Source organism: Alexandromys fortis, unplaced genomic scaffold, assembly GCF_014885135.2.
Source record: "Alexandromys fortis isolate MF-2015 unplaced genomic scaffold, M_Fortis_MF-2015_v1.1 scaffold_2_1_26212458, whole genome shotgun sequence".
Lineage (NCBI taxonomy): Eukaryota > Metazoa > Chordata > Mammalia > Rodentia > Cricetidae > Alexandromys > Alexandromys fortis.
Window position 1 is genome coordinate 3,967,377 of NW_026067930.1, and position 12,058 is coordinate 3,979,434.

Consider the following 12,058-nt stretch of genomic DNA (forward strand, 5'->3'; position numbering starts at 1 on the left):
ATATATATATGAATGAATGACAGAATCTCCCAGAAGCAGGAATGTGGGTTCTATGGAGAGAGTGCAGCCTGCTGTGTGCCTCTGAAGAGGATGCTCCTCACCTGGCCCTGAAAGTGAGAACCTTTAGGCACATCCTGGATCCTGTCAAGGAGGACAAATTATTCTCTTATCTTTCCACAATGCTTTATTCTTACCCAACCCTGACACTGCTGTGCTTACCCTGAGGGCTGTCCAATGAGGACAGGCTGCCTCTCTTAAATCAATTATGTGTACCTTGCTTCAGTGTGTCTAATTGTCCTTTGGAGAGAAGTGACAGGGGTCACATGTCCATGCACATACACTCTGTGCTGTTTGGTTTTTACTAGGGAAGCCATGTTGGCTCTTACTGACCCTGAGATGAGGGAGATGCTACTGTGATGCTTTCCTAGCCTCCTCTGCAGTGAGGACTTCTAGAAGCCCACTCTTGCTCTCAAGCCTAAAGGAGCATCAGCACCTGCTCTAAGTTGCAGAGGGACATGTCATCCCTGCTCTTGGAGGTGAGCGAAGGAGCCCTGCATTAGTTACCATCTCATGTTGTAATAAAACACCCGTTAAGAAGACACTAAAGGCAGGGTTTGTTTTTACTATGTTTTGGGCTACAGTCTTCCCTGGGAAGAAGCTTAGCAGCAGGATTTTGAGGCAGCTGGTCACACTGCATCTACCAGAAAGAAGGGAGCAAGGCATTCATTCTTTCTGGTGCTCAGCTCAACTTTTCCCTTAACTCAATCTAAGCTCCCCCATGGGATGATGTCACCTGTATTGTGGTGGGTGTCTTTCAATACAGTTAGCCTGTTGAAAGGAGCCCACTTGTTGGTTCCCAGCTGCTCAGCCCCGAAATAATCACACAGAAACTATATTATTTAAATCACTACTTGGCCCATTAGCTCTAGCTTCGTATTGGCTAACTCTTACATCTTAATTTAACCCATCTCTATTAATCTGTGTATTGCCATGTGGCTGTGGCTTACCAGGTAAAGTTCTGGCGTTTTCCAGTGGGGCTATATGGCCTCTCTCTGACTCTGCCCATCTTTCTCCCAGCATCCAGTTTAGTTTCCCCCTACACCTACCTCTGTTCTACTCTATCAGGCCCAGCTAGTTTTTTATTTTAAATTCATTTATGGTAATCACAGCATACAGAGGGGAAATCCCACATCATTAGCCTAATCTAGATAATCTCTCACAGGCATCTTCAGTCTTGTTCTTCAGTGATTCTAGAGTCTATTGAGGTGACAATCCGCATGACCCATCACAAGCATGTAGAGCTAACACTGACATAGCCCCTTCCTGTGCTGGACATTGTGATGAGTCCACCTTCCCATTCTGATGTCACTGCCCCCATGGCATTATTATCTCCTTCCTTATCAACCTGCTTGAGCAGGAGGGAGTGATGCAGAGCAACAGTGGCACAAAAGACAGGGAGCCAGGGCAGGGAGCTCTGCGGAGAAGCTTTAGAGGGGAGCAGCCTTGTGCTTTTGGACCAAGTCAGATCTTGATGGCTGCACTGAGCAGGGGACATGAAGTAGGATAGCCTTAGCAGCTTTAGCACTTGCTAAAGGCACACACGTATATGTGTCTGTGCTGATACCTAAGACCAGGGCAAATAGGCAGGGATTGGGCAGGGCTAAGGACAGCTATGATAAAGTCTTATCCATATCTGGGTGCCTGGGGCCAGCGATTTTTAATGTAGGAGGCAGCTGTTAATTCTATTTATGATCCTTTGGTGCCAGCACCTGATTGCCCTTCTCTCTGTCCAACACCGACCCAGTAATAGCAATATTAGCTAGCATTTAGAGCAGTCTTCCCAGTGCCGGGCACAGCTCTAGGTGCGTTTCTAACACCAGCTGCCTTATCTTCCTGATACCCAGATGAGGAAGCTGCCTATCACATCTCTCACCAGGCAGCTGGGCAGGCAGTGACGGCCAGCTCTGAGCTGGGCGGTGGAGTCTGCTCTTAGTCTCTGTTGCCCCAGATGTGCGTTGTAAAACTGTGGATTACCCAACATGGCAAACGCTTCGTGGTTAGCAGGAGCACTCAACAGCATACAATGAGCGACTTGTCCCTGTGGTCTGTTTCGGGGAATATGATGCAGTGTCTCTAAAGGGCCAGGAGTCGGTTGGGAACAGAGCCTGCTGCCTTGTGTCCCCTAGGCTATGCAGCTGTCTCTGCCTGGTTCCTGGTTCTCTTGCCTTGACTTCTCTTTGTCCATCCATAGCTCATGTATCATACTGTCTTCACCACATGCCTGTGGGCTTTTCAAACTTGATAATGTCCCGGTCCTAAGTATCAGGTCCTCTATAACCTATCCGTCTCTTCTTTCCATCCTTTGTTTCTGGGTTTGCCATTAAAATCTCGAAGAAACTCAAGCCTCTGTGTTCCTTTCCACTCAGTTTCTGGTTTTCCGGTTGTCTGGTTTCTCAGTTCTAATACCACTTTCACATGTCCGCAGAGCCAGACTTTTGATGTTCATGCCCATTGCCAGCCTCCTGAGAATAGTTCTCCAGCTTGCATCCTCTCATTCTCCTCGTTCTGTGTCACCTCCTGCTCCTATGTCACAATGTTCTCTGCCTCCACAGATACCACCTGGGCTTTCTATCCACTAGGGGCAGCGGCTCAGCCCCATCTGTTTGCCCTGCTCCTGTGGCTACTCTGTCACCGCACAGGGCTTATCCCCCACCTCTAACACCGTCTCTCCGCAATTTCCTGTGTCTGGGACATTCTTCTAGGTCCTGCAGGGCTGGCATCTTTATCTTTCCTTCTACTTTCACCCCAGATGGCCTCATACAGGAGATTCACCCTGCCTGTTAGAAAACTCGCACCTCTGCCTCTACCTCCTGAGTGCAGGGACTGTGGGTACTGCCTGGCACTATCTCCCCCACCCCAACTTCTCCCCTCTTTTTAAAAAATACATTCCTGCTGAGTGGTAACAACACTTGCTTTTTATCCCAGCGCTTAGGAGACAGAGGCAGGTGGATCTCTGAGTTCAAGGCCAGCCCACGAGTGAGGACAACCAAAGCTATATAGAAAATCCCTGTCTTGAAAAACAAAACAAAACTGAACAACAATAACAAACAAAAAAAATCCCCAGAATTCAAACACAGGGCTCAGTGTGGAGAGAGAAACTCTTGTGGGTGATGAGACCTGAGTTGTTTATCTTTTAGCCGTTGTCCAGGTGTCTGTCCTTTGTCTTCATCCAAAAACTAACTTGATCATTGGATCATCTTTGCCCTTGGTCAAAACCAATTACCTGCGATAGTTTGGGTCTACTTTTGGAGTTGTTATTCTCATCTGTTGATATGCTGGTCCTAGTCAATATAAGAGGAATAAAATAAAGATAATTTCAAAGGTAAGGGTGTTAGAACTGAGGCAGCAAACCGAGTTTATCCAGTGACAATGACACAAAGGATATACTTAATATAACAGAATGGGCTAGGAGCCTGGAAGGAAGAAACAGGTCAAGGGAAATGCTGGGAGGACATGAATGAATAATTCACAGAAAGACACAATAATGGCCCAAGTATACAAAAAGATGCTCAATTTTCATAACAAGAGAAATGTCATTTAAAGTTGAGGGTGTTCTAATTGTCACACTGTCAAACTTTGGGCAAAAAAATTTCTCAAAAATGGTGGTGCACGCCTTTAATCCCAGCACTCAGGAGGCAGAGGCAGGCGGATCTCTGTGAGTTCGAGATCAGCCTGGTCTACAGAGCAAGTTCCAGGACAGGCTCCAAAGCCACAGAGAAACTCTGTCTCGAAAAAAAAAATAATCACACTTTTGGGGTGATTTTATATTTTATTATTTCATTCTAGGATTGTAACTGGGGCCTCTGATTGGCAGGTAAATGCTGTACCACTGAGCCACACCCCAGTCTTGGTTTAGAGAAAGAAAAGGCCCTGGTGCTGCTCTCCACTCTACTGTGGTCTACAGGGCGTCTGCTCCTGTATTACCTTATAATCTTTGCTGCTCACCACACAGACATGTTGGCTGAGGACTCATCTGGTCCTCCAGCCTCTAGCCGGCTTCTTTCCTTGGCACCAGCACTAAAATACTCCCTTGGGTTGCTGATCGCCCCTGGCCTCTTCCCCACCCCTTTCTCTACTCCAGATTCTACTTCTCGACCAGCACAGGTCCTCCGGGTCTCCTGAACTGGACTGTGCTGAAGGCTGCCGTTGCTCAAACCAACCCCTCCATTATCGTGGCTGCGCCATTTCATTTGTAGCTGCGTGGTATCTTTAAGGCATAATTAACACCGAAGAGAGATTTTGGCTAAAAGTGCTAATTAACTATGAAGTAATAGTATGACTTTCATTGGTAGGTTTCCCCGACCCCCGATGGACTACTGTGCTGGTCTGGTGGCAGGAACGAGCCCCAGACGGTGGCTGATCCTGGGCGTTTGGCTCCCGAAGTGGACTGCATCCCAGCTGTTGCTCTTTTGCCATATCACAAAACGAATCTGCGGTGACAGGTTCAATTGAGGTCTTGAGAAATTAGAGACCTGCTTATACTTTTAAATAGGCTGGGATGTGTCGAGGGTGGTTGTTTTTTTTCCCTCCCATAATAGCTTCAGTTATATTAGAGGCTGTGGAACATTAGATTAGTAATACAAAATGAACAGTAACAGTTCTGATAAGAGCTGATCAAAATCTAGGGCAATATCTGTCAGAACACTCAGATTCTGAGCAAGGATATTGAACTAGAGAAGCGAAAGGCCTTTTCCAAGGTTATATGCAGTTTTAATTACTGTCAGTCACAGGCTCTCTCTCCATTCTTTGATATGCAACCTGGAATTGCGAGGCCCCACCTAAGACTCCTACAGATTCCACGATGGTCCCACACCTATGTGTCCAGCATTAAGCATTGTTTAAATGTTTACACATGATTGTGTGCCTCTCAATAATAACACTGGTGTCCAAAGTCTGGTTGATTGGGCACGTCTTACATCCTTTTCAGTGCAGCCTCAGACACTGAAGCCTCACGGGTTTTGGCAAATGTGTGACCTAGATGGCCATCCCCACCACTGGGATGTGGAACACCCCATGACCCCCGAAAGTGTCCCTGACTCCTTTACAGCTAAGTCTTCTCCTGTTTCCAGTCCCAAACAACTCTGATCTCCTTACTGAGACTAAAGATTGACCTTTCTAGTGTCCAGTGTGCTCTTGGGTCAACTGCTCTCAGAATAACCATCTCAAGAGTCCCCCATGCTCCTGACACCACTCCCTGTTCCATTTCACGGGGTGGGGGAGGCAAGCATTCATTTTTACAGGCACACAACAAAACTGACTAACCATCCACCCATTCCTTACTGGACACTGATTATTTCCAGTTTCAAGTTGCTGTCAATCACTTCTCCAGACATATTTATACCCATCTTCATGTGGATAGACGTTTTATTTTTCTTGGTGTGAATTTGTTACTCAATCATAATATAGGGATTACAGATTTAAGTTTACAAGAAATTACTTAATTATTTCTCAAAGCAGTTGTGCTAATTTTATAATACTCTCCACAGTATGTGAGCATTTTAATAGATTTCTTAAGATTTTTTTTAAACAGGATGATGTCTCTGAACTGTTTTATCCCTTTCCATAGACACCTTTAATTTCTTGACATTGAATTTACATATTATGTAATTATGTCTAAATTTTTGGTGGAAATATTTAGCTACTTACCATTAAGTCTGCCTTTTCATTGAGGTTTTAGTGGTACATTTTATAAAATATACTTTTCCATGTGTTATTTGCTCCAAGTTTTAAAAAGTGTAAATGGGTTTTGAATATTGCATCTGCTTTTGCTGTTGATCGTGTGGCATACTTTTCCTTTCTGTTGACAAATTAACTACAGTGATGCTCAACGATTAAGCCATCCTTGTGTTGCTGAGATGAGACTCATGTGGTCATGATGTATGATTCATTTTATATAATTTAAATGTTGATTCATTAGTACTTTGTTAGGAACTTTTACAGTTAAATTTATGAAAAATACTAGCCTTAAAGTGGTTTTCTTATAAACTCTCTAGCTTCAACATTTGAGTAATACTGCTCTGATAAAAATTGGGACCGTTTTACAAAGTGTGTGTGTGTGAGTGTGTGTGTGTGTGTGTGTGTGAATGAATGTGTGTGCATGTGCTACAGCATGCAGGTGAATGTCAAAGGACAACTTAAAGGAGTTAGTTCTCTTCTTCTATGAACTTTATGGATCAAACTCAGGTTGTCAAACTTTGATATCAAATGTGTTCACCTACTGATTCACCCTGCTGGCCTTCTCCATCCTTTTTTTCTCAAACATGTATGAAAGCGACATTTTTCTAAGCCTGATGTTTGATAGAATGTTCTGGGTGAACAGCTGCATATCAGGCTTCTTTTAGGAGATGCTTTTCATGTGAGCTCAGCCCCTGATCATCATGAAGTTCTACTTCTCTTTGATTCTGTTTGGGAAGGAGTGCTCACTGGGCATAAATTACTGTCAGTGTTGGCCCAGAGTTCGTCTTCCTTTCAATCCCTTTGCCCTCTGTGGGATCTGAGGCTCACTTTTATTATTGACATTGGAATTTTGCTTCCTTTTTCCTTGACTAGCCTGAGAAGGATGTTACCTTTCTTGATAGTTTTAAGAAGTTGCAGTTGATTCTCTTGTTGTTGTTGTTTTGGAGGGGGAGACTGGGGTGGGATTATTGATTTTTAATTTTAGATTTTTTTGTCTTCTTTTTTAACCTCTTGTTCCTTTGCATCTTGTTCTTGGCCACCAGAGGTTTCATACACTGCGACACTTAGCTTTAGCAGTGCAGGTAACAGCTTGTCTCAGTTGTGTGTGGGCTCAATTACTAACTTGAGTATCTTCAGGGCAACAGTGTGTCACCTACCTTCCTTACTGTCATGGCTTCTGCCCATAGTGGACATCTGTCCATGTCAACAAGTGAATGGTAGATGGGTGAATGAATATTCTTATGAGTGATTTCCTTGAATGGTGGGGCAAGGGGGTGGGTAGAATGACTAGTTAGATAGCTCTGTGTTGAATCTTTGGGCCATTCTATGCAGAACCTCTAACTACACAGAACCTTGCTGTGATGGCTAGTTTTAATTGTCAGCTTGAACCATCTAGAATCATTTGGCCAGAGAGTCTCAATGAGAGGTTTTCTCAATTGGGTTGGCCTGTAAAGTGTGCCTGTGGAGAATTATCTCAATTGATGTGTAAAGACTTCATCCACTGTGGGTGGCACCATTCCCTGAGCAGGGGATTCTGAACTCTAAGACTGGAGAAAGTGAGCTGATCAGAGCATACATGTATCTTCTATTCATCCTCTGTTGACAGAGGTTTTTGTCCTGCCCAATCCTGCAGCCTTTTAATCCCAAAAAAACACATAGAGGTCTACATTAATTATAAACTGGTTGGCCTATTAGCTCAGGTTTTTTATTAACTCTTATAACTTATATTAGCCCATAACTCTTGTCTGTGTTAGCCACGTGGCTTGGTACCTTTTATCGGCGAGAAAGTCTCATCTTGCTTCCTCTATGTCTGGATGATGACTGCAGACTGAGCCTATCCTCTTTCCAGAATTCTCATGTTTTGGTTGCCCTGCCTATACTTCCTGCCTGGCTATGGGCCAATCAGCGTTTTATGAAAATACAAGTAACAAATCTTTACAGGGTACAAGACTGTTGTCCCACAGCAGCTCTCCTCTTGATTGTGGATGTGACTAGCAGCTTCAAGTTCCTGCTGCTTTGATGCCCTTAGTGATGGACTGTGACATGGAGTTGTGAGCCAAGCTATTCCTCCTTCAAGTTGCCTTGGTCAGGGTGTCTTGTCACAGCAGCAGAGGAGGAAGCTAAGACACCTGCCTCTGTAGACAGCACCTTCCCCACTATAGGAGCTGAGCACAGACCACTCAATTTAGTGTTTTACATATACAGGTGCTCAATAAAAAGTTGCCATTTAGAGATCCTTATATTAGCCTGAAAACTCAGTTGTACTGTGCTTCGAAAACAAATAATTCTTTTTTAGTCCCTTGCTCATTGCAGCCTTCTGTAAGACTTCTCTCAAACTGAGGACTGAGACGGTGCTCTGTCCTCATATGGATCATATGTTGTCCACAAGGACAGCTCAGTGCTGCCTTCCCTTGGCTTTGTACATCCTGTGTCTTTTGCCTGTCAGCCCGCTTTATGGTTTCATTAAAATATTCTAATTTCACCAGGCCAAAGCTGCTTTTTATTTCTCTTTTTCTCCTTTTAATCATTAGGAGGGAAGGCAGCAATACTCAGTTTCACCAAACCCTTTCTGTGCTTGACTTTTATAACTTAAATGGTCCCCCCCCATTAATTATATCTTTTCTTTGGTTCTCTGCAGAGTAAAGAAACAGCCAATTCCAAGAAAATCAGAGTATTGGCTATTTCTTTCTTGGTCCCTGGAGTTGATAGTTATCTTCCTTTGCACCTTTTGTTCACCCCTGGGTGATTTCTCTCCTACAGTCCTCTCTGGAGGAGGTTTTAAAGTTGGGCTTGTGTGTCATGACCCTTGTTTTTCAAGGCCTCCAGAGACTCTCTGTTTCCTTGAACACTGTGCCTGTGGTTGAAACAAGGATCCACCTTCCTGCTGGTTGATAGCTTGACTCATGTCATGTGCAGATTTGTTCCTATGTCCATGCACTCTCCACTAACTGTGCTTCCTGAGGTCAAAGGCCACCTTCACCTCAACCAAGCCCAGATCCTTGTACTCAAAGGATAGCTGGGAGATTTCATTAGCTACCTAGACTCAATGATACTCAGAATTGACAAAAGGAATCTTGTGTGATTTCACAGGCTCTAGGACATGTTTGCAAGAAACCAGTAGCTCTTTAGAGTTGATGGGTCTCTGCTTCGAGCTAATGGGAGCAGAAAGAGAAGCTGGGGCTTCAGTGAGTCTCAAGTATGAGTGTGAAATTTAGAAAAACACCTGTTTGACCAAGTACTTTGTTAGTAAAGAAGAGGTGTGGGTTGCCGTGGGTGGCCAGAAAGAGGGAATGGGATGTTTGAGATGGGAAAAGGACAGAGAGGGAGAGCAAGGAAAGAGCTGTCTTGATTAACCATTATGGGGCTTGCAAGAAACCTGACACTGAAGACATTCCTAGGAATCCACAAGGATGACCCCAACTAAGATCCTAAGCAATAGTAGAAAGGACACCTTAACTGGCCTTGCCCTGTAGTCAGAGTTATGATTATCTTAAATGTACCTTCATCCAGTAACTCATGGAAGCAGATGCAGAGGTCCACAGCAGAACACTGGGCTGAGCTCCCAAAGTTCCCTTTGATTTTTAAAAAGCCCAGTAGCTATGGCTGCCTCCTCATTGCAACTAAATAGGTCAGCAGAAGCAGTCAGTGCAGGCCAGACACACCTTGCCGGGTAACCGTGGAATCTGAGGGACGAGGGCTGTACTGGTTAATTTTTTTTTTCAACTTGACAGGAGCTAGAGTCACTGGAGAGGAGGGAGCCTCCACTGAGAAAATGCCTCAATAAAATGGCTATAGATATGCCTGTAAGGCATTTTTTCTTTTTCTTTTTCTTTTTTTTTTTTTTTGGCTGTTCTCCAACTTTATTTGAGATTCAGTAGGTTAGTTCTCATCCACATTGACTGTCTGTAGATTTTTGAATGTGGTAACAGGCACGTAAGTTACCAATGTGTAGAGTTTGTTTGGTGAGTCCTCATCCTCATTACGTTTTCTGGACAAACGTACCCGGATAGGATATGGAACATCTCTTATTCCTTTGGCCCAGGCGGCTTTATTGAGCCTGGTATCAATCCTCACATCTGGAGTCCCCATCTCCTTCATGGCAAATTTCTGGATTTCTTTGAGTGCCCTAGGAGCACGCTTCTTAAAGCCCACGCCATGGATGCGCTTGTGAATGTTGATGGTGTATTCTCGGGTCACCACCTCGTTGATGGCAGAACGGCCCTTCTTCTTCTCTCCACCCTTCTTTGCGGGAGCCATTCTGCCGGGCCCAAGCTGGAAAGCAAGGCATTTTTTCTTAATTAGAGATCGAATGTGAGAGGGGCCAGTCCATTGTGGGTGGGTCCACCCCTGGGCAGGTGGTCCAGGGCTCTATAGACAGCCGGCTGAGCAGACCATGAAGAGCAATCCAGTAAGCAGCACCCTCCATGGCCTCTGCATCAACGCCTGCCTCCAGGTTCCTTCCCAGTTTGAGTTCCTGTCTTGACTTCCATCACTGATGGACTATGATGTGGAAGTGCAAGCCACATAAACTTTTTCCCTCCTCACATTGCTCTGGTCATGATGTTTCTTCACAGAAGTAGTAATCCTAAGACAAGGGCCGAAGGTAGGCACCTCACTTTAACCTCTTGGAAACATGACTCCCTTTCACACTTGCTAGGGAAGAGTGAGCCCTGACTTTAGTACCTCAGCTCTGTTCGGAGATTCCAGCACAGCAGCACCATTGCTCGACTTCTGTTTTTGTTGCTGCTTCTGGAAAGTGCTTCAGGATGGTGGTTAGGGCCAGGTGTGCTGGGGGCATTCTCTGGTCTTCTTTGACACAGTGTGGACATGTGTCAGGGGATGTTATTGGCCTTGCATCCCATTGTTCACCTCCTGGGGCCCTGGCGCCATGCTATTGTGTTCTGGTCTGCCTCCTGTGCTCCTGGGTTATGTCTGAGAGGTGTGGAGATTCACCTCCATGCTTTCCTCTGGCAGTTCTATCTGCTAAGTTTGTTGTTCATAATTCTGCGTGTCTGTGTGGGTTTGCGCATGTGAGTGGAGGTATCTAAGGAGCCCACACGGGATCCCCAGGATTCCCTGGAGCTGGAGTCTCAGCCAGATGTGAGTCACCAGATGTGGGTGCTGGGAGCAGAACTCAGGTCCTCTGGAAGACAGCACAGACTCTCAGCTGATGAGCCATATAATATCTTTCCAGCCTATAATATCTGCAAAGTCTGAGTGGAAAAGATTGTATAATAAATGTTTCTGACTTGGCCAGCCATAGGAAGTCTCCATTGCAGAGCCTGCTCTGTTTCTGTTTTGTTTTTTGACTTATTCCCTGTAAGAAATACAGTGACGTTCTCTGCTTGCAGACCTGCAGAATCAGGTGGTGGCTGGATTTGCCCTAAGGGCCTCTGCTGTCAACACCTGTTTGAGAACACTGCTGTGGAAGGCTCTATCATTTTAGTCAGGAGTTAACTGGGCCAAGGTTTCTTGTTACCATGGCTACCCTATGTCCCACAGGCTACAGATCCCTGCAGAGTCACCTTGTACTGAGCGGGGTGGGGGGAGTGGGGGTGGGTAGAAGACAGACATGGGATGTAGAAGGTGCCATCTTTTCTATAATGCATGTCCCCTGTCCTCAATATTTCTCTACCTGTGTGCAGGGCCATGGGTGGGGGCTGCTAAGAGTTGTTCCTCGAGGGGTCCCGCAGGACTTTGAGGCTGCGGTCACAGTCCTGTAGGACTTGCCTCGTATGCTCAGCCCTCTTCAGTCCCAGGTAGATCCAGCATATCTGGGTCTTCCTGTGGCATCTTGGTACCCTTTTCTCGTGTTCTGTGCCATTGTGCAATGCCATGGCAGATGCTGGGCATGTGTCTCCTCCCTGGTGCAGCAGCACTGTACTCCAAAACAATGGTGGGGGCCCTCACTCAACATTTCTAAGAACTCAGCTCTGCCTCTTTGTACCTGGTTAGTGTTCCGGTACCTTTCCCCCATTCCTGCCTCCCTGTTCCTGGTCTGGGCTGCTCGCCCTGAGTAGACCAAAATCTCATCTCAAAGGAAAGGATGGTCAGCTATGGCCAGACTGGACTGGGGCTGGAGTTTCAATGTCTTTCCTCCCCTGTATGGTGGCCGAATGTGTTATGTTCTTGTGTCACCAAGGGAACCAGGGTCTACCCTCCTACTCTCCTGCCATCCTTCCTATGTGCACTCAGTAGGGAAGGTGTGGAAGAGCCTAGGAGGGGAGAGTGTGGACCACTGGCGCCCTACTGAACTTTTGTCACCCACCATCTTTGTACTGGTGCCTTCTTGCCCATTTGGATGGCACCTGCCACATCTTCA

The 12,058-nt window shown here is 45.6% G+C and overlaps 2 protein-coding genes across 2 annotated transcripts in view; one reads left to right on the forward strand and one right to left on the reverse strand.

Annotated features, from left to right (window-relative positions):
• Trappc9 (trafficking protein particle complex subunit 9) overlaps nt 1-12,058 on the forward strand; it is a 430,884-nt gene that overhangs the window by 244,416 nt on the left and 174,410 nt on the right. The window lies entirely within an intron of this gene.
• On the reverse strand, nt 9,585-10,025 carry LOC126503461 (60S ribosomal protein L31-like). Its single transcript, XM_050145169.1, has one exon. It carries the CDS (start codon nt 9,991-9,993, stop codon nt 9,616-9,618), a length of 378 nt encoding a protein of 125 aa, XP_050001126.1. The 5' UTR covers nt 9,994-10,025; the 3' UTR covers nt 9,585-9,615.

Bases quoted from the DNA above. Each gene is read 5' to 3' on its own strand.
- LOC126503461 (XM_050145169.1), bottom strand. From the start codon at position 9,993: ATGGCTCCCGCAAAGAAGGGTGGAGAGAAGAAGAAGGGCCGTTCTGCC.